Source organism: Ambystoma mexicanum, chromosome 7q (assembly GCF_040938575.1).
Source record: "Ambystoma mexicanum isolate Mex_15411 chromosome 7q, UKY_AmexF1_1, whole genome shotgun sequence".
NCBI classification, from domain to species: Eukaryota; Metazoa; Chordata; class Amphibia; order Caudata; family Ambystomatidae; genus Ambystoma; species Ambystoma mexicanum.
The window spans coordinates 138,568,963-138,591,764 of NC_090941.1; the positions used below are offsets into that span (position 1 = coordinate 138,568,963).

At 45.8% G+C, this 22,802-nt stretch overlaps 1 protein-coding gene across 2 annotated transcripts in view; it reads right to left on the reverse strand.

Annotated features, from left to right (window-relative positions):
• The window catches only part of ABCC4 (ATP binding cassette subfamily C member 4 (PEL blood group)), a 2,280,107-nt gene that overhangs the window by 371,312 nt on the left and 1,885,993 nt on the right, over positions 1–22,802 (reverse strand). For both annotated transcript variants that reach the window (XM_069639145.1, XM_069639144.1), the window contains exon 24: positions 17,384–17,484. In XM_069639145.1, coding sequence (XP_069495246.1) covers positions 17,384–17,484 — 101 coding nt within the window. The remainder of the gene's footprint in view (positions 1–17,383; positions 17,485–22,802) is intronic.

Genomic DNA, 22,802 nt, shown 5'->3' on the forward strand with positions numbered 1-22,802 from the left:
CTGGAAACCAGATCTGGCAAGGCCAGAACGGGGCTATAAGAATCATAGTCAGATTCTGTGTCATTCTGAATCTGAGCAATACTTTGTGTATTAATGGGAGAGGCGGGAAGGTATTAGATTCGACCAGTCCAGATGTAGAGCATCTCCCAGAGATTGAAGACCGTGACCTCGCCTTGATGCAAACTGAAGACACAGAGTTGTGCTGGTTGGCAAAGCGGTCTACTGATGGATCGCTCCACTTCTGAAATATGTTTGCTACTGACTATTTCAGCTCCCACTCATGCAGAGCAGACTGTAACCTGCTTAGTTTGTCTGCAAGGTTGTTCTTCTTTCTCAACAGATGCGAAGCGAGCAAGAAAATGTGATTTTGAATGGCCCAATACCAAATTGTCTCTGCTAGGAGACATGGGGAAAGGAACACGTACCCCCCTGCTTGTTGATATAATACATTGCAGTGGTATTGTCTGTTAGAATTTTCACCACCTTTCCTTGAAGTGAGGGAAGAAAGTATTTCAGAGCAAAAAATATGGCTCTTAGTTCCATGACATTTATGTGGTCCTTCTTTTCCTGAGATGATCAAAGACTGTAAGCTGTTAGACTTAGACAAGGATCTCCGCAACCGTATAGTTAGAAAACCATTATATTAAAAACAGACAGTCACAAGGGGGCTAGTCTGATGTTATGACTATCTGGTGAGGATGAGGTTGTGAAAAGGAAAACTTATTAACAGGTTCTCTGGGGAGTTCCACCAGAGTACAGAGTCCTGAACTTGTTTTGGATTTTAATTTCCTGGGAATCCAAGAGCTGGTTCGAGTTGCGAGCAAGATGCCACTGGACCGGTCTCATATGGAGCCTTGCAAAGGGAACCAGGTGTATGCAAGAGGTCATAACGCCCAAGAGCCTTTGAAACCACCAAGCTGTTAGGGACTGGTGGGTAATGAACTTTACGATGGTTTGTTGAATAGCTTCCATCCTTACCAGGGGTGGAAAGGATCTGGGTAGAGTAGTATACATAACAGTTCCTAGGAATTGGATCCTTTGGGAGGCACTGAGCTGGGACTTTGTCACATTTATGGAAAACCCCAGGTTGAAAAGAGTATGGCAAGTTAATTTCATTTTCTGAAACAATTCCCCTGGAGACTGGGCCTTGAGAAGCCAGTCGTCTAGGTAGGGGTATAGATCGACTGTCCTTAACCGAAGGTAGGCTGCCACTGACCCCAGAACTTTTGTGAAAACCCTGGGAGCAGAATTTAGCCCGAAGGGAAAATATGTGAACTGGTAATGAGTCCTTCCTATTGCGAATTTCAGGAACTGACAGTGATGTTTGTAGATGGGAATGTGAAAATAAGCATCCTGTAGATCCATAGATGCCATCCAATCGTTTGGATGAAGAGAAGCCAGAATCTGAGGAATGGTTATCATGTGGATGGTTTCGATTGACAGAAATTGGTTGAGGTCTGAAAGGTCCAGAACTGGACGGATCCCTCCTGATATCCTCCTGATATCTTTAGGATCAGGAAGTAACAAGAGTAAAATCCCTGACCTAGTTCCTCTTGAGGAACCAACTGTATCGCTTCTAGGAAGATTAGTTTTTGGATCTCTTCCAGGAGCTCCGGGGATCTTTGGAGGAGCGAAAGGTGGAATAGCTGGAAGGATAAGGCGGTAACCATGCTGAATAATATTCAGAACCCATTCCTCTTGAGTAATGGTTTTCCAAAAAGGGAGGAAGTTGGAAAGCATTCCTTCTACTAGGGATGTATGCTCCTCTATGATAGTTGGAGCGGAAGGCATGTACATGCCCGGAAGGAAGTCAAATAGACTTCTTTTGTATGGAGCAGAATTCGAGGAATTGGGAGGTATCGACTTTGACTTGGGTCTATATGTTTTCTTTTTAGAAGAGTAGTAAGACTTAGCGGAAGAAACACTGCTCTTGCTGTTGTGTCAATGAGGTCTTTGACCACTTGAAGCTGTTGGATAGCAGCTTCTCTACCCTCTGAAATCTATAAAGAAAATGTGTCCGTGGGCTCCTGAGGGAGCATGTTGGTGAAGCGTTCAAGATTCCCCGAATTAAGGATATTAAATCCCGCAAAAACTGTAGCAGTGTTAACCTGCCTAAGGTGTAAGGTAGAGTTGGTACAAGACTTCTTTTCTTACCTTGAGTCTCCCATGCCTTTGCGTTTTTGTCTAGCACTGAAGCTGGAGAAGGGCCTTTACCCTTTGCACCAAGGGCACCTGAGACTACTGCCGATTGAGCCGGAAGATCGCCCATGAGTATGAAAGGTTAATTCTTAGGCACTTTGTATTTGTTATCTAGGGCCCTGGAGATGTGTGGATCAGAATGAGGCTTTCCCCAACGGGCTAGAGCTTGTTCTAAAACAGACGATTCCATGGGAAGTGGAATTTTCGACTGATGGGTTTCCCAAAAACACAAGTCGTTTCAGGCTTATCTTTTGGAAGGATTTCTAGTGCCTGCATGGCTTTAGTCACTGTCACAGTTTATTACACGGCAAACGCCAGCCAGGGAACTCCTTCCCCTACAATGAAAGTGGAGCACAATAAAATGCTTTTTATTTTTAATATACTACAGATTCTTGTTGGGTAGGCCTCCAACCCGTCTCGCATCCAACCTCCACACACACCCCATGTCACAATGGATTTGGAACCAGGCCGGTGTGCATCAATAAGACATTAATTTATTATTTAATGAAAAAGGAAAATCAACCAATTACACAGCCACCAATGTTGTGGCAACACAAAATGCAACAATCCCTACAAAACAAGCAGGTTAAGATATACTATTACAGTTAATTCCGTTTTTTTTAATGGCAGAACAGAAAAAGAGCAATTTACCATAAAGTGATAGCACCTACAGTTAAGCATTCCTCCCTGCAACACTCACCCCCAAACATCAATTAAACTTGATTCCTTTGAATGGAAGACAGTGGCAAGGAATAGGAATATATAGGGAAAATCGGATTTCGGGGGAAGCCCACCATCACAACATGGGAAGCCAACAATGAAAGGGAAAACCCATTTTTGGAGCAAAATGGAAGAATAGGATTTTGATTATTTCTCACAACTGGTAGGGGAAAGAGTAGAAGAAAATGTGTATTGCTTACATTAGGAGATAGGCAACTTTTTAGAGGATATTAATCAGCACATCAGGGCAAAATAGAAATGATAACTCGGTTTTTGGGAGAAAGCAAATGCAAAGGGAAACTACAGTGTCAAATGGAAATTCATTTACACTGAGGCTTACAATGACAGGTAGGCTCTGGGAAAGGGTTTAGCTTAACATAGGAAAATCGGTTTTCAGTGACAAGGACAGAGGCACAAAACAGGTGGACTTCTAGGCAAAAGAGATTGCTCACACTAATGAAACTAGTTGGGGTTTAAATGGACAGATGCAAATAGTGATTTGCTTGGTAATGCACACAATACACGGACATATTTGTTTTTCCGCTCCCAGTGGGAATCGTTTTTTTGGGGCAACACTTTAATGACTCTTACAATTAAATAAAAACACGAGTTGCAAGATTGTTGGTTTTTTGAAATTACAACAATCCTGTTCCGTGAAAGTCAATGAGGTAATTAATTGATTTACTTATAAAAATACTAAGGATTTACACAGACAAAGGTGTTTTTTTTTATGGGGACATGCTAACTAACATATACAGGCAAACAAGAGATTATTCTAGGAGAGATGACTGAACCACACGGGCAATTGGGGTTTTCAATGGGGAAATTTTGGATGCACTGCTACAAAAATGAAGGGCTTCTGCAATTTAGGGCTGGGGTTATTGCTACTTACATTGCAAGCCTTTGTTTAAGATTCGGGAAAGCCAGCTGCATCTCAGGACGCTCTGGAAAGAAAGGGTAGGGGTCTGGTCACTCCACTCTCAAAGATGGTAAGGTTCAGCAGCCTTCTCTCCGTCCTCCTTTTCTGTCTGCCCAGTTTTGTGTGTGTCCTAAGTCTTAGTACAGTCCCCTTTATTTAGCAGACATGACATCACTAATTTTACAATCTACGGGGAGTACCCTGTAATTATCCCTGCCCCTAGGATTGGACAGTTACCATCGCTCTCTCCAGTCAGGATTGGTTCAGGGGAGGAGAGCACCATCTGTCGTTTCCATTTGTCATCAGCCTTTTGTTCTCCTTACAACTTTTTGCCAAAACTAGTCATGTATTAGAACTTCAAAATTGTTCTAGCCACTACCATATAAAACATATATTCTGTTTGATCATGGGGAATTAGATAAACCGACCGCCAAATCCGTACGATGTAGCATGGCCATGTGTCATATTTATGTCGTTTTCATAAAATTCACAATAGTTATGAAGGTGTAAGTTATCAAGCAAATTCCTAATTTTCCACCTTTACATCAACTGTCATAATTGTCAATTGTTCAGATCAGCCAGAAACCTAATTAACCGGCCATTACAGTTCCCAAAGTCACAAGTAGATGCATTTTATACCCCTAAAACCACCTGGAAATTACACAAAAAATTGCATAAAATTGAAATCAATCCTCAGTCTGATGGCTGTGCAAAATGTCTAAAATAAAAATAGTCTTAATATTAATTGGGAGTGTCTGTTCACCATATGGTAGGGCTGCGTCAGCCCCCACAGCCATCTGTCTCCCTGGGCTCGTCTGTCACCAGAGTTTTTTATGAGTCACTTTGAAGGTAGTGTGGGCTCTTTTGAAGTGGGTGCAACAAGTGCTCACACCTTTTTGTCATGCTTTTGCCAAGGATTGCCTTCTTTGAAATCCCAACTTTCCTGCCAGCTAGTTTGCAGAATAGGGAAGTTTGACGCCACCAGCAACATCAAATTTATTGCAGGGTTCTTTGCTGGGAGGTGCGACATCCAGCTGGTGTGGGGCTTTTCATTGTGCAGTATCTGCCCCAAGCCAGAACAGGTTTTTCCTGAAGTAAGTGTCTCTCCAACTGTCACTGGAGTTCTGTGGGTGAAACATCCTATACATTGGCTTTGGTCCCCCCACCCTCCACATCATGTTTTGCTTTCCTGACATTTTTCTGTGAGCAGCAATATCTTTTTCCATTGTGGCCTTTTAAAGACATTTTTATTTGCAAATGCATGTGCAGGCCGTTTTGATTTTAATGTTTAAAAATCCTGTTTTCCATGTCACAGGATTCTTTGATTTCTTTTTCTTGGGTGAATTACATTGCTGCTGGTCCATTGATAATGACAGGTAGGCCCCTTTCCCCATGGTTCTTTAATCTTAGTTTTTGTTGCAGTGTTTAAATTCTTGCCACTCATGTGACAGGGAAAGCAAAAGCCAGGCCGTTTTTGGTTGCAGTGTTTGAATGGCTGCTGTTCACGTGAAAGGGACTTTTGTTTGGGGACTTTAAATGCCCCCCACATCACGATGTCATAAAACACCTTAGATGGAGACAGAGTGGTGTCATCCTCTGAATTTGAGTCAGAGTCCTTTGAAATTTTCAAATTTTTGGGAGGAGGAGGAACAGAATACTCGTCATCCACTGGGACCGTGATTGGCTCAGGAATAGGATTGATGGGAACTGATCCATGAGGTAACATAGGTGACATTTTGTCCGCGATGCATTGAGCCCGAACTTCTAGGAAGGGCTCAGAAAGCATGTTTTCCAGCACAGTATTGGTGATGTTGTTCGCCATTTGGGAAGGGCTAGGTTGAGGGTCTTCTAGTCCGACAGGAGAAGTTGAAGAGTCAGCCCTGTTAGGCGGCACGCTAGGATTATAGATGTTGAAAACTACGGTTCTAGGCACCTGGATATTGGTTAGAACTAGCTGTGGTCCAGGTTGTGTTAGTACCCGAGTAGGGTGATCCAAATTGTCCTCAGACTGAGGAGAAAATTGAGGCAAAATGATCTCGCAGGAGTGCTGAATAATTGTTCTGGTGCAACTGTAAAACATTTTGAAGCATCAAAGCCTTCTGAGTCAGATATTAGAGTAGAAGAACAAGTTACTCTCTTACCTGGTAATGTTCTTTCGATGGGATGGTCCGACGACGTATTCCACATCTATGACAGTAATCACCACAGCTGTGCTGCTTTGGAAAATCTTTCGGCATCTGCATCCTGCGTTGATGATGTCGATACGCTGTCCTCGAGGGCCTCCGTCGAGCCGACGTCACCGGATGTCATAAGTAGGACGCACGACGGCCGTAGCCTCAGTTGTAGTTTTCTCCCCAGAACGTGTGGCACCAATCTACTGCCAGTATGACCACAGAAAGCCTTGCAGAAACGTAAGCTGCAAACGCATAAGATATTCTTCAGCGTGGTAGGCAGGGAGGGAGCGAGCGATATGGAATACGTCGTCAGACCATCCCATCGAAAGAACGTTACCAGGTAAGAGAGTAACTTGTCCTTCGAGGGGATTGGGTCCTCCGACGTATTCCATATCTATGACAGACTCCCAAAGCAGTACCAACGTAAGGAGGTGGGAAAAAGAATTTGGAATGTACAAATTTAGAATGTCCAATCGAATTTCATAGTAAAGGACGGCCTTGCCAAAGGCCAGATCCTGCCCATGGGAAGAATCTAGGGAGTAGTGACGTACACAAGTATGAATCGAAGCCCAAGTGGCTGCTTCACAGATGTTACGAATAGGAACACCCCTCTGCAGAGCAGTAGAGGCAGCCATACCCCTAGTCGAACAGGCCCGTAAGCCTACCGGAGGGCCCTTACCCGCCAGGCGGTAACATTCAGAAATTGCCAAGATAATCCATCGAGACAAAGTCTGCTTAGTAACAGCCTGTCCCAAACGCCTTCCAGCGTAACCAATAAGGAGCTGATCGTCCACTCTGACCCGGGACATGCATGAAATGTAGAAGCTTAAAGCTCTCCTAGGATCCAGCCTATGGAGCCTCTCCTCTTCCTTACCAGGATGTGGAGGAGGATAAAATGCCGGACGAATAACTGGCTTAAATGAAATTCCGACACCACCTTCGGAAGAAAGGGAGGACGAACTCTAAGGACAACCCTGTCCTTATGAAATACAGTGAAGGGTAGCTTAACTGAAAGTGCCTGTAACTCACTCACTCTGCGAGCAGAAGTGACCGCAACTAAAAATACAGTTTTAAGGGTTAACAGTCTCAAAGGACAAGAATGTAAAGGCTCAAATGGAGCACCCATTAGAAACTTGAGAACAAAGTTCAAATCCCAACCGGGCACCGGGAAAGGTGACGGAGGGAACACATTAGTGAGCCCTTTCAGAAACTGAGAAATTAAAGGAATTTTAAAATAAGAACACTCCTCAGACGAGCGCTTAAATATAGACAGCGCCGCTAGGTAACCTTTAATGGTACCCACTTGCAAGCCCCTGTGGGCTAAAGAAAGCAAAAAAGACAGAACCACAGGAATGTCACATGAAAAAGGATCCACATTCTGAATCCTGTACCAGTCGCAGAAGTTTCTCCAGCGGCAACGTTACAGGGACTTTGTTGCCGGCCGTCTGGCCGAAAGCAACACCTCCATCACGTCTTCAGGGAGGTCCCAATCCTTATACCTCAACCTTTCAGAAGCCAAGCGTGAAGGTTGAGGGATCTGACCTCTGGATGGAGAACCTGAACACCCCTCCCGTGAGAGCAGATCGTCTCGGTAGGGAAGACGACGTGGAGGGCAGATGGACAAGCCGGAGCAATGAGGATCATCCGGGAACAGAACCTCCGTAACCTCCGCAGCACTTGCGGGATGACGGGGACTGGAGGAAACGCGTACAGCAGTGGGAAGGACCACTCCACCACAAACGCGTCTCCTAAGGCTCCTCTTGGAGGAAATTCCCACGAGCAGAACCTCTCGCACTTCCGGTTGACACTGGAGGCGAAGAGATCCACTTGAGGGGTCCCCCAAAGGGCAAAGATCTCCAGGAGAATCTCCTGAGCCAACTCCCACCTGTGAGAGATCACGCTCTGCCTGTTCAGAGTGTCCGCCGTCTTGTTGTCGTCTCCGGCCAGATGAACTGCCGAGATCGAAATTTCCTGCTGGATGGCCCATAACCAGAGCTGCATCGCCTTCCTGCACAGAGGAAGTGACCCTGCCCCCCCCCCCCCTTTTCGTTGAGGTAGTGGCATGGCCACTGTGTTGTCCATCAGAATCAGGACATTCTTTCCTCGCACAGTCGGCAGAAAAGCCTTCAGGGCAAGCCTGACGGCCCTCAGCTCCAACAGATTGATATCAAGTCTGGACTCCGACGGAGACCAACGACCGCTGACTGTCAGCTCGTTGCCATGAGCTCCCCATCCCGTGAGGGATGCGTCCGTCACGATCGTCACCTCCGGCCAGGGAAGCCAAAATGGAGCCCCCCTCATCAGATTGCCTTCCACAGCCCACCACAGAAGGTCCTGGGCGACCGAGGGCAGCACCTGAACGGGTCAAAACGTTTGTCGTCCCTATCAGGAGGGGTGGTAGGGTACGATGCCTGCTTTGCGGGGGCCGTAGCCACCTGCACCACCAAACTCTCTAGAGTGGGGTGCGTGGTCAAGTAGAAGGGGTCGCCATTGGCTGGGCGATATTTCTTCGGCAAGGAAATGCTCACTGCTGGGAGACTCTCCGAAGAAGTCCAAGCCGCAGCCACCCTTCTCTGCAAGGCCATATGGAATGGCAGCACCGGGTCAGTTGGTGGACCTTGCTCCAGGATATCAGTCAGGTCATCCTACTGAAAATCCCCAGGGGGGGGGCAGACCACCCCAGATAATCCATGACCCTTGACATGAGGTGCCGGTATGAGGAGTCGGCATGCGTGCCAGGCTCCGGCCTACTAAACTCCACCTCCGGAGAGGTGTCTAGACCACTGGCGTTGTGCAACGACCGACGCAGGTCCTCAAGTTGACTGTGACCAGAAACAATGTCATCTGGAACCTCTGCAGGAACCTCACCTTCCTCAGACCCCTCATCCACCTCAGAAATATAATCCAGAGGCTGGAAGGAGGGTAAAGAAAAAGGAACAAAGATGTTTAGCCTTGGCCAGAGCCTTTCTGGGGGGTTCCACCGTGCCACGGGGTACCCCCGACAATGCCGCCTCGAAAGGCGTTGAGGGTGTCGATGTCGAGCACGGCGCCAACGGCTTTGACACAGGCCCTGAGGGCAGAGCCCCGAGCGTGTCTCTCGACAGCCTAGGCGCCGATGGCGTCGACGACTTCCTCGGAGGAAGAGCCTCGAGAGAGTCCGTCGACGACCTTGGCGCCGCAGGCGTCGATGTCTTCTTTGAAGACTTCACAGGTGCTCACGGCCTCGAGGGCGTCGAGGACCGGGACCTGGAACGGGCATGTTTAGAGCGACCATCCTTGCCCGACTGGGACATCGAAGGCGCCCGGTGGTCGCGACGACCGCTCGAGCCCGAAGGCGTACGAGCAGAGTCTCTAGAATGGTCATGGCCGGCGTCTGTCGACAGCGCAGACGGACCAAGAGCCCTGCGTTTGGAAAATCGCCAACATCTCCTTTCGGAAGGAATCCCATTCCTCTGGAGTGGAATGCTTGTTGGGACAGCGGGGACCTCGGACGGGGAAGGCGACCTGTGACGGCGTTTCCTGGAGTGCCTCGAAGAGGCAGAGGAATGGCAGGACCGACTCCCAGACCGAGAACCCCCAGACTCACGACGACGATGCGGAGAGTCGCCCCTCGAATCATCCATCGAAAGACCAGTGAAACGCGAATTCGGGGGCTTGGCCACCTTACCCACCGACAGCTTCTTCTTACCCTCCCGCAAGGCCTTCGATGTGAGTGATTGGCAGTCGACACAGTCACCCGTATCGTGGCCCTCCCTAAGGCACCAGAGGCAAGCGTTGTGCGTGTCCGCCAGCGACATCTTGGACCTGCACACCCGACACTTCTTAAACCCGGACCGCGGGGTGGTAGAAGCCAAAGACATCATACAATTAGCAAGGAAGAAAACAGGTTCGAAGAACCAAAAGAACAGGATTCAGTGGAAAAGAGGCGCGCCGAGATCTCCGAAGCGAACACGTTCGCGGAGAAAACGGAACTGAGGCTACGGGCGTTGTGCGTCCTACTTATAACATCCGGTGACGTCGGCTCGATGGAGGCCCTCGAGGACAGCGTATCGACGTCATTGATGCAGGACGCAGACGCAGATAGATTTTCCGAAGCAGCACATCTGTGGTGATTACTGTCATAGATATGGAATACGTCGGAGGACCCAGTCCCCTCGAATTATCCTTCTGACTCTCCGGTACTGAGCCAGAGACAGAAGCCATGGGAGATTTCTTCAGTTTGTGCTTTTTTTGGAGAATTTGGTACTTGACTAGATCACGAATGAGAGTGCTCATGCCTCTTGTGAGAGGAATTATGTGATTTCCTCGGTACCGAGGAGCTTGAAAGATAAACTGCGGTTGTAGAGTTTAAATCCTTTTCTTTCGGTACCGAAGTACCAGTAGTTTTAAATACAGAAGCCGACTTGGAGTGGACCGAATCAACCCCGGAGGCGCGGGCCTCTTTGCCTGTTCGGCTTACCGAGGCAATAAAGGGTTTTCCCTGTACCGTTGTTATTTGGTCTGGTGTAAATAACTCTTCCACTACCGGGTGGGTCTTCTGAGACACTTTCCTACCTGGAGGTACTAACACTTTCCCACCCAGAGGTACTTTCAGGTGAATAGGCTCAGGGTTTCCCCCTGAACAGTCCTGTGAAGACTCCGGAACTGAGAAGGCAGTCTTCCCTTGAGTACCGACAGCCAGTGCCAAAACTAGTACCCCACCTGAGGGTACAGTCCCCCACTTAACGATGTCGCCCTACCTCCTGCTCTGAACAAAGTCTTTGATCATCTCCGGTACCAGTCCCAGCTGTGACATGAAGAGATGACAAGTCCACAGAGACCTTGGTTGAATCCCACAGCAAAAGACACAGATACTCACCGAGTGATGTATACCCAAACAGCAGACGCAGGCATGATGGGGATCGGCCGCCGAAAAAATGCTTCCGGCAAAGCATGCACTACTTGAAACCTGTTGCATACGGCATGTGTAGAGGGAGGCACCACGAATCAAAAAAATTTAAATAAAGAACCAATCACTAATAAAAAAGGGATAGACAGCAGAAAAACTCCCCGAAAATTGAGTCGCAGAGCAGCAAAAATTCTGACTCGCCGTCGCAGCACAGCAAAAATTCCGACCCACCCAGTAGGCGCAAAAACAGGAAATGGGTGTGGAACGTTGGTGACGTAGGGGTGGGTTGTGGGCCTGGCGCACGGAGGGATACACACGTGACTTAGGCCCTACCTCATCCAAAACTCTTAAAGTGACGCCTATCCTTTGCAGCCAGCTTTTCTGGCCCGCCTGCGGATACAGGTGTTCCCAACCAGTTGGGAAGGAGGGAGAGCCAGGACGACGGAGAAATAGTATGACTCTATGGACGTTAGAAAACCAGGAAGTCATCCAGGAAACAGAAAAGGAGATTCTATTTCCCGAGGAAGGCAAGCACAGCAGAGGAGCCAGGAAGCACTTTTGGAAGGTGGCATTCTAATTGGAATAAAAACTGAGGAATTCCAGTGCTTAGAAGCAGAACCAGAGTGCTTAGAAGTGGATTTAATTCCTGGGAAAAGCGGATCGCCCTGCTGATGTCCAGACACAGAGGGAATTGACTATGGAAGTTCCCTAAATTGACGAGTCTGCACGGAGCTCTGCTGGCCTTTATTTCAAAAAGAAATTCAAAAGTAGGTTAACCAATGCGCTTCAATAATATTTAAAAGTTCCATTCCCATAGGATGTAACATAATGACAGGCTTATCAACCACTGCGAAGTATTCATTAATTAATCATCTTCCCTGGTGATTGCAGTTGCAGTGTCCTGTCTGGGTCTGTGATTTCTGTATGCTTTTAACATTGCAAATCTACTCTTGAATCACAAGGCCTGTTGCTCTGTAGAAGTCTTTGTCAAATAAAAGTTATGAGAATATTTTCCACACCCCACCGAAGATCTAAAAAGGGGAGTGTGACAGAGGCAATTTGACCCGTAGACACCTGAGTGAGTCATACGCCCCCGTTCACTTGTCCCAGCAAAGTAAAGAGTTATTTTAAAGCATACTATTTTGCTTTTACAAATATAAACAAAAAGATATTAGCTATAAATTAACATGAAAGCCCAATGATAAGTGACTTACAAATGCTCTTAATATTCTGTTTTATCCTAAACTGGTGATTTTACGATCTTCTAAAATGAACATGGCATATTCTCTTCGGGTGTTTTTGAAATGCAAACTCATCTAAAAGCTATTGTGGTTTCTGCATTTACCATTATAAGCTTGTTTTTCTTGTCAAGGAACATGCGACTGGGATTGTTATCTGCACGATCATTGTAATGGAATTGCCCATGTACATAAAAAGTACTCAAAATAATTGCGCAAATCTTGTTTGGGGGTCGATTATTACATTTGTCTGTATGTGGAGGTGTACAACTGAAGTGTCACTATGGAGTAGTTGGAGCAATTCCAAAGCCCTTCGTTTGGAGCCAATTGTTCACTAGGATTGTACAGTCATTAGGAATGAGAGTGCCAAGGACTGGGGTATAGTCTTCTGTGAACCAGGTTTTCGATTAAGGCTAAGCATTCCTGGCTTTCTGATTCCACCGTGTTTTTTGTAAATAGTTTCAGTATTCCTATTAGCAGACAGTGCATTGATGCATATACATGGGAGCTTGTTTGAATCGCAGATAAGGGCGGTGTCATCTATGGCCGTTTCCAGCACTGATGATTCTTGGCTGATTGTGAAGGTTTCAGACAGTTTGTGGGGGGATGGGGAACATGTGTACTGGGTGTAGGAAAGGGCACCTGCAAATTCTGGCGGATTGGGGCTAATGGGACACTACATTCCATTTGGTTGTATTCTGTTCCAGCACCAGTTGGTTAATGCATGTCTTATAACAGACCTTTTGTTGTCCGTCTGCCCAGTGTGACAGGGTGATGCATGGGACCCTGTCAAGAGAAGGGAGGAGTTCCTGGGTCCCCCGCTCCTTGGTGTTTTTGGAGACGTGCATACCAATTGGTGCCCTTCTCACTAAGGCAACACCTAGCAACCTCTGCCTTGGCCAGATCTCTTTCTGTTTTTCCAAAGAACATGAACTGCAGCAGGCACCTGAGCTCTGGGAGGTCTGGCAAGAATCACTGGTACAGGGAAGAATTACAAGCTGCAGGGAATCTCAGACTACAACTACCAGAATGCACCTTGGCTCAACTGACAAAACCCAGACAGGAGTCGGAGGAATGGTGTTGTCTAAGGCATACTTGTATATAGTAATTGTAGATAATGAGTGGAACACCAGTGCACAACAATCAAAGTTGACAAATATGAATGTTATACTATTCATGTTTGTCTGGGTCTCCTGTTACTCTAGGAACTGTGTAATCAGTCAGGCGAGGCAACAGACAAACCAGCCCATCCCTTTAGGTCCCTAGGCAGACCCCGAGAGAGGGAGTTAGATAAGATTGCGGTCTTTCGGCTTCCCTAAAATGAGGGATAGACTTAGATAGGGGTATCCTGACTGTAGTCAACCAATCGCGGGTGGAATAGGGGGATTGGGCTAGAGAGATGTGGGAACACACCACAAGGTTAAAGAAAGTCGCAGGGACAACCTCAAGTCTGGGAACCCCAATTGCCTTGTATATACATTTGTTTCATAAAATGTTGGAAATTGTCAGTTGTTGTTGAGAGCTTTTTTGAGCGGCTTGTCACACAAGAGAGATTGAGGGTGAAGGCGAGTGGGGGTTCAGCTGAGCAGAAAGGCAATCGGGCAACAAAGATCCATGAACATATTTGCCAAACATATGTGGATGGAGGGCCTCGCTTGGATCATTACTAGCTTCTTTTTGTAGCAGGTGATGGTGCAGTTTAGTGCATTGTTTACTGAATCCTCCCAAAGAATCTGTGTCCACCATTAATTATGTCATTTTACAAGGTTATGAATCGTGGGACAAATTCTAACTTTCTGAGGTGCAAGATCTTTTCAGCCAAAAAAAGATGCACCCTACTCTGAAAGGGCCTTTGAATGTGCGCATCATAGAGGTGGGCATCACAGATGCTCACATTCAAATGCTCTCTTCTATCCCATTTGCTCATAAATGCGGGTGTTTCAGCACATTTTAAAGTACAACCCTTATTCAAGGATATGATGTGCTTTAAAATGCGCAGACTACAGAGACTTTCCGGTGCACCTTTTCGGAACTAGTTCAGGCAGATTGTCATTGCACGAGAGTGGCTAACTCCTGACCTTTTCATGCTTATTCAATTTAAGAGGAACACCACTGCTGTCCCACTTGCATTTCTATTCCTAAAACAGGGACAGAAACGAGTTTTTCTTTTCGTAGCATTTCGCAGTGAGAGGTCACCTAAAAGGGTGCCAAGCGTGCTAGGTTCCAGTCCCACATTAGTCAAGAGAGTACTCCTAACACTAATGTATGTCCAGCACCCCTGAAATGTGCAGGTCACCTCTGAGAATAAGATGACCTGCACATTTCTAAAACAGATGAATATCAAAAAAAGCTCTCTTTGTGCATCATTTTGATTTGCGTTAGCTTTTGAGAATTTGCCCCATAGTGCGTATGTGGTACATGCTTTTATTTTTAGAGTAGGTGAAGAATAATAAGCATGTTGGTTTTTTAAATAATTTTAGGGTAAAGGTAGCAATATATGAAGCGTTTACCTTGGGTGTCCTTGTAGGGTCGGAGCTTTTCATTTCATTTTGCTATTCTGTTTGTGATTTGGGGTATGCAATCTCAAGGCAAACATTTAGGTTGGCAGCTCTGGTCGCACTTGGTATTCCCACCTAACACTGTAGCGGCCAGCTTGTTAGCCCATGGTAGTAGCTTTTTAGTTTGCTCAGTTGGAGGGAAGTTATTGTGCTTGGGGGCCGCGGGGGATGCCCCTAGTCGGGAAGTATTGGGAGGGCAATATAGGAGGCAAGAAGGATGGAGGTGAGGGATAGCCAGGGCCTGGTATGAGGGGCAGGAAGCTGTGGGTACTTTAGCAGATAGGTCTAGTCATGGCAGAGTGGCTAGAGAAGAGAGCGGACAAGGGAGGTCTGAAGAATAGGTTGTGGAGCACCTAGAAAGACTCAGTAGAGTGAGGTCAGAAGAGCACATAAACAGGCTGTGTGTCCAGGGCAATCTATGAGGATTTCAATGTTATATTTTAATTTTGTATACCGTGCTTTAATTCTTTTTTGTATTATACCTTTTAAAATAGATGTGACTCCCTTTCATTCCAGGCACGCAACGCTTGGCTGAGTCGGTTGGGGCACTCCCTTAGTTGCAATGGCCCCACAGCTCACAAAGGCAGCTGCTTAAATATTGTTCGACAATGCTTTGCTAGTGCGGCTTCGCCCATTTGTCTGCCCCCCACCGCCCAGCGCTGTCTCGTTTTCATTTCTCGCACCCTTCACTGAAACTCCTCCCATCGAGACAACACAAATATCCTCGTGCTATGGTTTTGAAAGCTGCCCTAAAACTCCATCTCGTCTCCCTTGAGGGGGACCCTGCTGTTACACCCTTTCTGCCCACTCGTATCCCGACTGTACATCATTTATTTCCACTCATTGAGATGTTTTATAATATCTGTGCGTATGCTGTCAGTCTGTGCTGTCCCCAGTCCATGGTCCCACTAGGACTTGCCCCCCCCACCCACCTCGACCACTGCTTACTCAATAACACCTTATAGTATCTGCTTGCATTGTGTGCAACAGTGCAGGCAGTGAAATGCTATGATGTCAGCTGGAACCTTATGGGTCATCGGGGTTCCAAGACTGTCAGTTGGGACTTCGGGATGGGAGAACTGATCTGAGAGGATGCTTGTTGCTTAGCTCCTGCCTCCCTTTCACCCAACTATCCCTGTAACTTCAATAAAGCAACTTACTTTTGTATACATCAGACTCCAGTGTCATCTCTGCTTCCTGGTTACTCTTCCAGTATCCCCTATACTACACACCTTGACCTTTTGTAAAGCATCCTGAAAAGCTCCTGAAAAGCGATGGCTCGCTCCGTTCACCATCATGTTCCTCATGCACTGAATTTCAAATTAAAGTACATTCATAACAAACTTGAAAACCTCTAAAGGTATTGTTCTATCACACTGGTGCCCGGAGACAAACAAATAACAGTAGAGCGCGGAAAAGAATAATAATAACGAAATCAATCCCACAACACTGCAGCAGAAATGCAAATTGCATTTTACCATATGCAGTGTTTTCCATACTCACTACCAAGCACCCTTGTTCTGTGTACAGTACCATACAAACATTTTGGCAACAGACTAGACTACATTTCCCATAATTCCACAAACAATTAAGCAACTATTGTGTACAGTGAGGCTACATCCTGTTTTCTGTTTTCGTAACCGCCACCACACGCGCGCTCGCGTACACACACACACACACTCATGCTACCCCTTTGTCTCTCTTCCTCGTCACAAACCGAACTTCATGTTATTAAGGACTGCAACGAGGAAAAGATGGGCAAAGGAAGAGAATAGCAGCTCATTCATGAGGCTTACCAATAAGCAATCTGCGCTTTACACAGGACCGGCGTCTGGAGGATAGCTCAGGGGCAACACGTTTGTCTTGAAAGCAAAACAATACAGAGCAATACATGTTCGAATCCCCGTCCTGGGTATTTAGCGCCTTATAAGAGACACACCAGCGGTATTCCTGCCGGAAACCGCCCAGCAATCTGGCGCTACTAGTTCCCATTGGGCCCATTCGGAAAATCCCCATTCCCCATTGGACCCAATGGGGAATATTTGGCGGTATTACAGTAGGCGTTATTACCACATGGTAATAGCCCCGGAAATCGGCAAATTCCCAGAAGATTTCCCCCCAGCTCTGAGCTGGGGCTAAATCCTGCCAAACCATGATTTGGCAGACCCTTCAATGAGGGGGTAATAGCATTACCGCCGCAGTTAAGGGTTACTGCCAAACTCTTGATGACCCCGTAAAAGTAATGAATTACCACTTGGTTGCTGCTCCACACCGTATTCCATCAGCCCGTGACAACATAAATTAGGACTGTGAAAAGGAAGAGTAGGTACTCAGAGTAACGAGGGTTGTCGGTAAGTAATCCTGTCACGGATAATGTTCTTTAGAGGGCAGGAGTTTGTTGGCTCATATTTTTTTGCCTGGAAACATATTTTCGAGCACTTATTGTCTTCCATCAACAGTGAACAAAGGAAATCCAGCAGAGTATTTGCCAACCTCATTGACGAAGATTTTAAGTCACGTTTACGTTATCTTAAGCCTTGTACAGAGCCAACTGCTAACCTAGTACTGAAAGTTGCATTAACTCATAATGCAAAATAGCAGAGCCATGATGTTTACCACCAGGCTTACTTTCATGTCACTGGCAAGTGCGATTCTCAAAAGATGAAACATTTACACATAAATGTTACCAGATTTTCAACTTCAGCGCTCTGTCTAACTCCCCACTGGAATGTTCCCATAAGAGTGACGGCATACGACAGTGCCAGGCCGACCTGTCCTGCATCCAGACCTGCAAAAAGGGAACAAAAAAGTGTCATTCTAGTGTAAAAATGAGGAGTCACATGAACCTCATCAACCAAATACGTTCTGTAGCAATTCTTAAGTGTGCATTCCAAGGGAACAATTCCCACGTGCTGTTTCTGAAGATGTTCTTCCATTGTGTTGAGGATTAAGTGTTCTACATTGTTTTTAATTTGTGAAGCCTCACTAATAGCTTAAAGGAAAGACAAACATCTTTTTACACTCGCCATTTCCTGCTTTCAAGACCAAATTAATGAAACATGGAAATGAGAAAGACCAGCTATGCAGCTTCGAACTCACATTTTCTAACTGATGACATAGTTTTATAAGAAATATTTGAGAAATTGAACATCGCTCTAAATGAGAGCTGGGCTCCCCCACCCACAAAATGCTGGCAACCCAGTAAGTGATGTGGAGTAGCCTCAAAGCCTATTGGGGCCCTCGGAATGCGGCCCTTTCTTCTTGGTATCTACCAGCTTTCCCCATCCACATTTGCCCTCACCGCCTCCCCACTCCTTATCTTTTTTTAATTTTTCAGGCATGGCAGATTTATATTGAAGACATCGAGATCTAGTCTTAATCCAATCGCAACGATAGATAAGATGTTTCGCTTTATCAGGATTGTTAAGAAGCGTGTTGAGAGTGACGTCCGCTTGCACTAAAATGTGATTGACGCCACGTAACCAATATTTGACAAAGTGATGTTCCGTTTTGAAAATATAATCGGACAGGAATTGTAAGAGATTGATCTCCTTGGTTGACATTAAACATTTACGAAGGAGAGCACAGGCTTTCCACTGGTACTGCGCATAAAGCGAGGTTAGGCCCAGTTCAAAGCGCACCCAAACCGCTGGAATGCATTGGGGAAGTTGAAGGATCGCTTTCCAGAATTTGCCTTCTATTTTATCTAGCACCACAGGGGACCATGATGGTTGTGATTCCAGGCCATATAGTATGCAAGGGGTAGCTTTTTGTTTCCAATATATTAGTGGTGGTTTCATTGTGAAATTACCAAAACGATGCATTATAATTTTGGTTTGTGAGATAGCTGTGTCTAATTTGTGCTGTACCGCATCTAAGTGGCCGGCGAGTGAGCCGCTACCATCAAACACCATTCCCAAATATATGTAATTTGGTACTACTACCAAATTGATATGATTAATGGTACATTGAAATTTATGCTTAGTCGAATTGGAAGGTCTGTACAAAACAATCTACGTTTTTGAGGTGTTGACCCGCAATTCATTTTGTATAATGTAGCCGTTAAACGCATCAAGTAGACTTTGAAGGCCACTCAGAGTTTTTGAGATTAATACCAAGTCGTCAGCATACATAAGAGTCTGGATAAAATGATTGTTTATTTTATGTGAGTCAGATGGTATATCGCCTCAAAGGCCAACCGGACATCATGCATAAAATAGTTGAAGATTGCGGACGCCAAAAGGCAGCCCTGCTTTAGACCACAGCAAGTTGGAATTGCCATGGATAGTAATCCTCCTAGGGTTAGCCTGATGCGAATTGAGGTTTCGCAATGTAGTGAGTAGATGATTTGTTGTAATGAGGAAGGACATTTATCTCTAGCAAGTTTGGCAAAAAGTAGGGGCCGAGAGATGGCATCAAATGCTGTATGAAGATCTACGAAGGCAAAGTAGATTGCTTGATTAGTCGCTTGCGCTTGAAACAATCGAGATTAAGGCAGAGCACGTTGATATTCGTACCCATACCTGCTAGAAGCCCTGTCTGAAAGGGGTCTCTAGTGTGGGTGGTTTTAGTCCAGAGATTGAAATCTCGGAGTATGAGTTTGGAAAAGAGTTTTCCAGGCACATCCAGTAATGCAATCGGCCTATAATTACAGGGAAGGGTGCGATCACCCTTCTTATGAATTGGAACAATGATGGAGGTTTTCCATGACTTAGGAATGGTGCAGGAAGCCATGATCTGATGAAAGAGATTATTCAAGATTATGGCCCACATAGAGGGATTAGACTTGAACATGAAATTACTGAGACCATCAGGTCCCATAGCTCTCGATGGGCTAATATGCTTAATATAACCCTCAAGAACAGACGGAGAACATTCAAGAAACCAGGTTTGAGAGCCTTCAGGTTGAAAAGCTAGATTAGAGCATGTCGGGTCCGCATACAGAGTTGTGTAGTGCTGGATCCACTGTACCTCTGTCACATTAAGAACTTGCATAACAGCTTGGGTGTGGTGGGCACACTGGTTAAATATTGCCCAAGTTTCAGCTGTGTTTTTATTTGCTATTAGCTTGAGCATGTGTTCGCCATCTCGCTGGATAATATGAGCTTTATGTAGGTGCAACCAGTTGCGATATCTGCATTTGGCAGATTTTAGCTGTTGGTTACGACTTGTCTCATTTAGTTTGCAAATAAGTCTTCTTGCACGTTGGTACTCGGCCTTTCTAGCTTTGACTAGTGGATTAAAGGCATGTTTATGGGAAGACTCATGATGAATCACATTTTTCACTGGTTTCTTGAATGTGGCTAGAAGATTAGTATACTGGGTAGGGTGGCAAGACTGATTATTGCAGATAACTTATTGTGACAAAGTTGACAGGTTGGTATCAGACCAACGAAAGCGAGATTTGGCATTATTAACAATCAAATTTCTTGCAAAAGAAAGAGTTGTTGGGTGGTGCACAGTTCCAGATTAATGTAAGCAAAAGCAAGTGATGGTCGCTATGCGTATGAGGAATGACTTGAAACATGTCTATCTGACCATTGAAATTAGAGTGTATATACATGTAATCAATAGTGGTGCTTGTGTTCTCTCGCTGCCATGTTGGTTGAGCTGGAATATTACCACGAATCGAGCCATTAGTCATATGAACGTTACATTCCAACATAAATGCAGACCACCGCTTGACCTTCGCAATCGTTGTTTTCCCTTTGGGGTGCAGGCAATCTAGATTAAGATCTCCAACGATAATTGTATCTGTGATGCCCGGGGTTAGGAGTATCTAGTCAAGAATACTAGTTAGGCCTGCATAGAAGGCCAAGTCTGTTAACCCAAGAGGATTGTGGTAAATATTAATCAAAGCAATAATGTGAGATGGACATGAAATTTTTACAAGCTGTATGAAAGCAGAGACTGTAGTCCAAGACTGAACAGCGAAACCCCTTGCCATATTCACCCCTACCAGGAGGCCAAAGGACGGACGACCCTTAAGGCCCTCAATAGCTGGAAGTAAGGCAGTCTCATAATTATCCCAGGCAGGTGGTTGTAAGAGGCAAGTTTCCTGCAAAGCTATGATATCATACTCTGCCTGGAAACTAGCAATAGACACCTGTAAGTGTGAATGGCCTCGCATATTCCAACTCGCGATAGTGAAATGGCATTCAGTAGGTGTTAGTGATGGTTATGACATATAAGGCTGTTTGCGGAAATCATGTTTCAGTGTTGGTTCATTCAAGTAGGTTTTGGGTAGCAGTTGTTTTGCATCATTTCCCACCGGCAAGCGCGCAGGGTCTTGCGCTAATAAAAAGCCCATGTTGAACAGTTGCGTTTTGGCTTGCCAAACTGTGTTCAATACAATGCCCAAAGGGATCCAAAGGCGCACTATCGAGCAGGTTGACTCTGAAATGAATTTGATTTGTTTGATATCGCTCGAGGAAATACCTTTGAGTTCCACGAGCTCTGAGAAGATGTTTATCACACTACGTCTGTTAAGATCGTAGGAGTCAAAAGTACCTCCTCAGCATTTCAGAATTAGGGAGTGAAAATTCCGTGGGTCTGACGAGGGCAGCCTATTTGGCATGGAATGGGCATCTTGCGGCTTGATATTTGTTGGCAAGGCAGCATCATTTGATGTCTGGGAAAAGGTGACCATGGGTCGTGGTGTTTGGGATTGCATCATACTGAGAGGGCAAGAGCAGGGACGGAAAGCATCTGCGTCTCTATGGGCAGTATTAGGGAGAAGCCATTGACACAGGTTGGAATTCAATTCTCTGGGCTTTTGTATTGGAGTAGGAGCAGGAAACTGAGTGCAGGAAGCTAAATAAGAGTCGACAGCATCGCGTATATGGTTCATTGCGATAGTGTCGGCCTCTTTTTCGCTCACACAGTTGGCAGGAGGTGTAATTTTTGTTTGTACAGTTTGGCCCGAGGAACTTTGAATGGGAACAAAAGGTTGTTGATTGTTTGCTTGGTCAAGCTCTCGAATAAGGGCATCCAGTGGGGGGTAAGAGGTGGCTGGAGCTGGAGTAGACAGATCAGGCATCACAGGATTTTGAGGTTTAGAGACTGGGGCTAAAAAAACCTGCTTCAACGGTAAGGCAGTAGGATTCAAAAGTACTGCTGGTACTTGCACAGACGGAACGGGCACTTGTGAATTGGGTATAGCTGGTAGAAAAAATGGAAGCTCTACAGTAGGCAGCACTGATGGACACATTATTCCTTCAACAGTGCCTTGTGTTCGAGAAATTGGTTTTAAAGCTTGGAAAAATGATTTCATCGTTTGTTTAGGGAGTCTCAATGTGATATGCTTTGAATTCTACTTGTTGAGGGGAGGGCGAAACACTCTTAGAGTTGATTTTTTTTTTTTGATGGCATTTGAAACAGGCATGGGGTCTCCCTCTTTAGTAGCGCTCATAGCCTGTGGAGAAGTTGGAATTATCACTGGCTTGGGACCAACTGGTGAGGTCGGTAAGCTAACCCACGATGCGTTGCGCGGGGCAGAGACAGCAGGAGGGTTAGTTTCGACCTCAGGGATGATGATGTTAGGAACGGCTGGTAGGGCTGGAGCAAGCAGGGGACACAGACCTGGGGAGCTAACAGAGCGCACCGTGATGATAGAAATATTATCAGTTGTAGCATCATTTGCATTCTCGACTTTGGGAGGGGTTAACTTCGAAGATTGTACAAGTGTTTCTAGTGAAGAAAGCACTTGCTGAAATTGAATGGATTGGTCTTAAATTTTATCATCTAAACTTTCATATAGTTTGAATAAGCTTTGTAAGTTTAACTGCATACCCGCTAAAGTAACACCAAGAATGGGGTGTGACGAAGGGATGGTGGTATCCAGCTTGAGTGGAGGTGGCTGAATATTCATTGAAATATAATCTTGTTCATGTGTTGGGGAAGAGGGGGGAGAGGTAGCCAATGCACGCGCTGTTCGTGGGGTGGGATACACGAAAGAGATGGTTGGGGAGCTTGTGGATGATGTAGAGTCTGATGTGAGTTCCACAACACTATAGAGGGTCAGGATGCATGGAAGTCGGAGTCTTACACTGGCTAGCATATATGGAGAGGTCAGGGTCAATACAAGGCGAGGAGGTTCTAGGCATC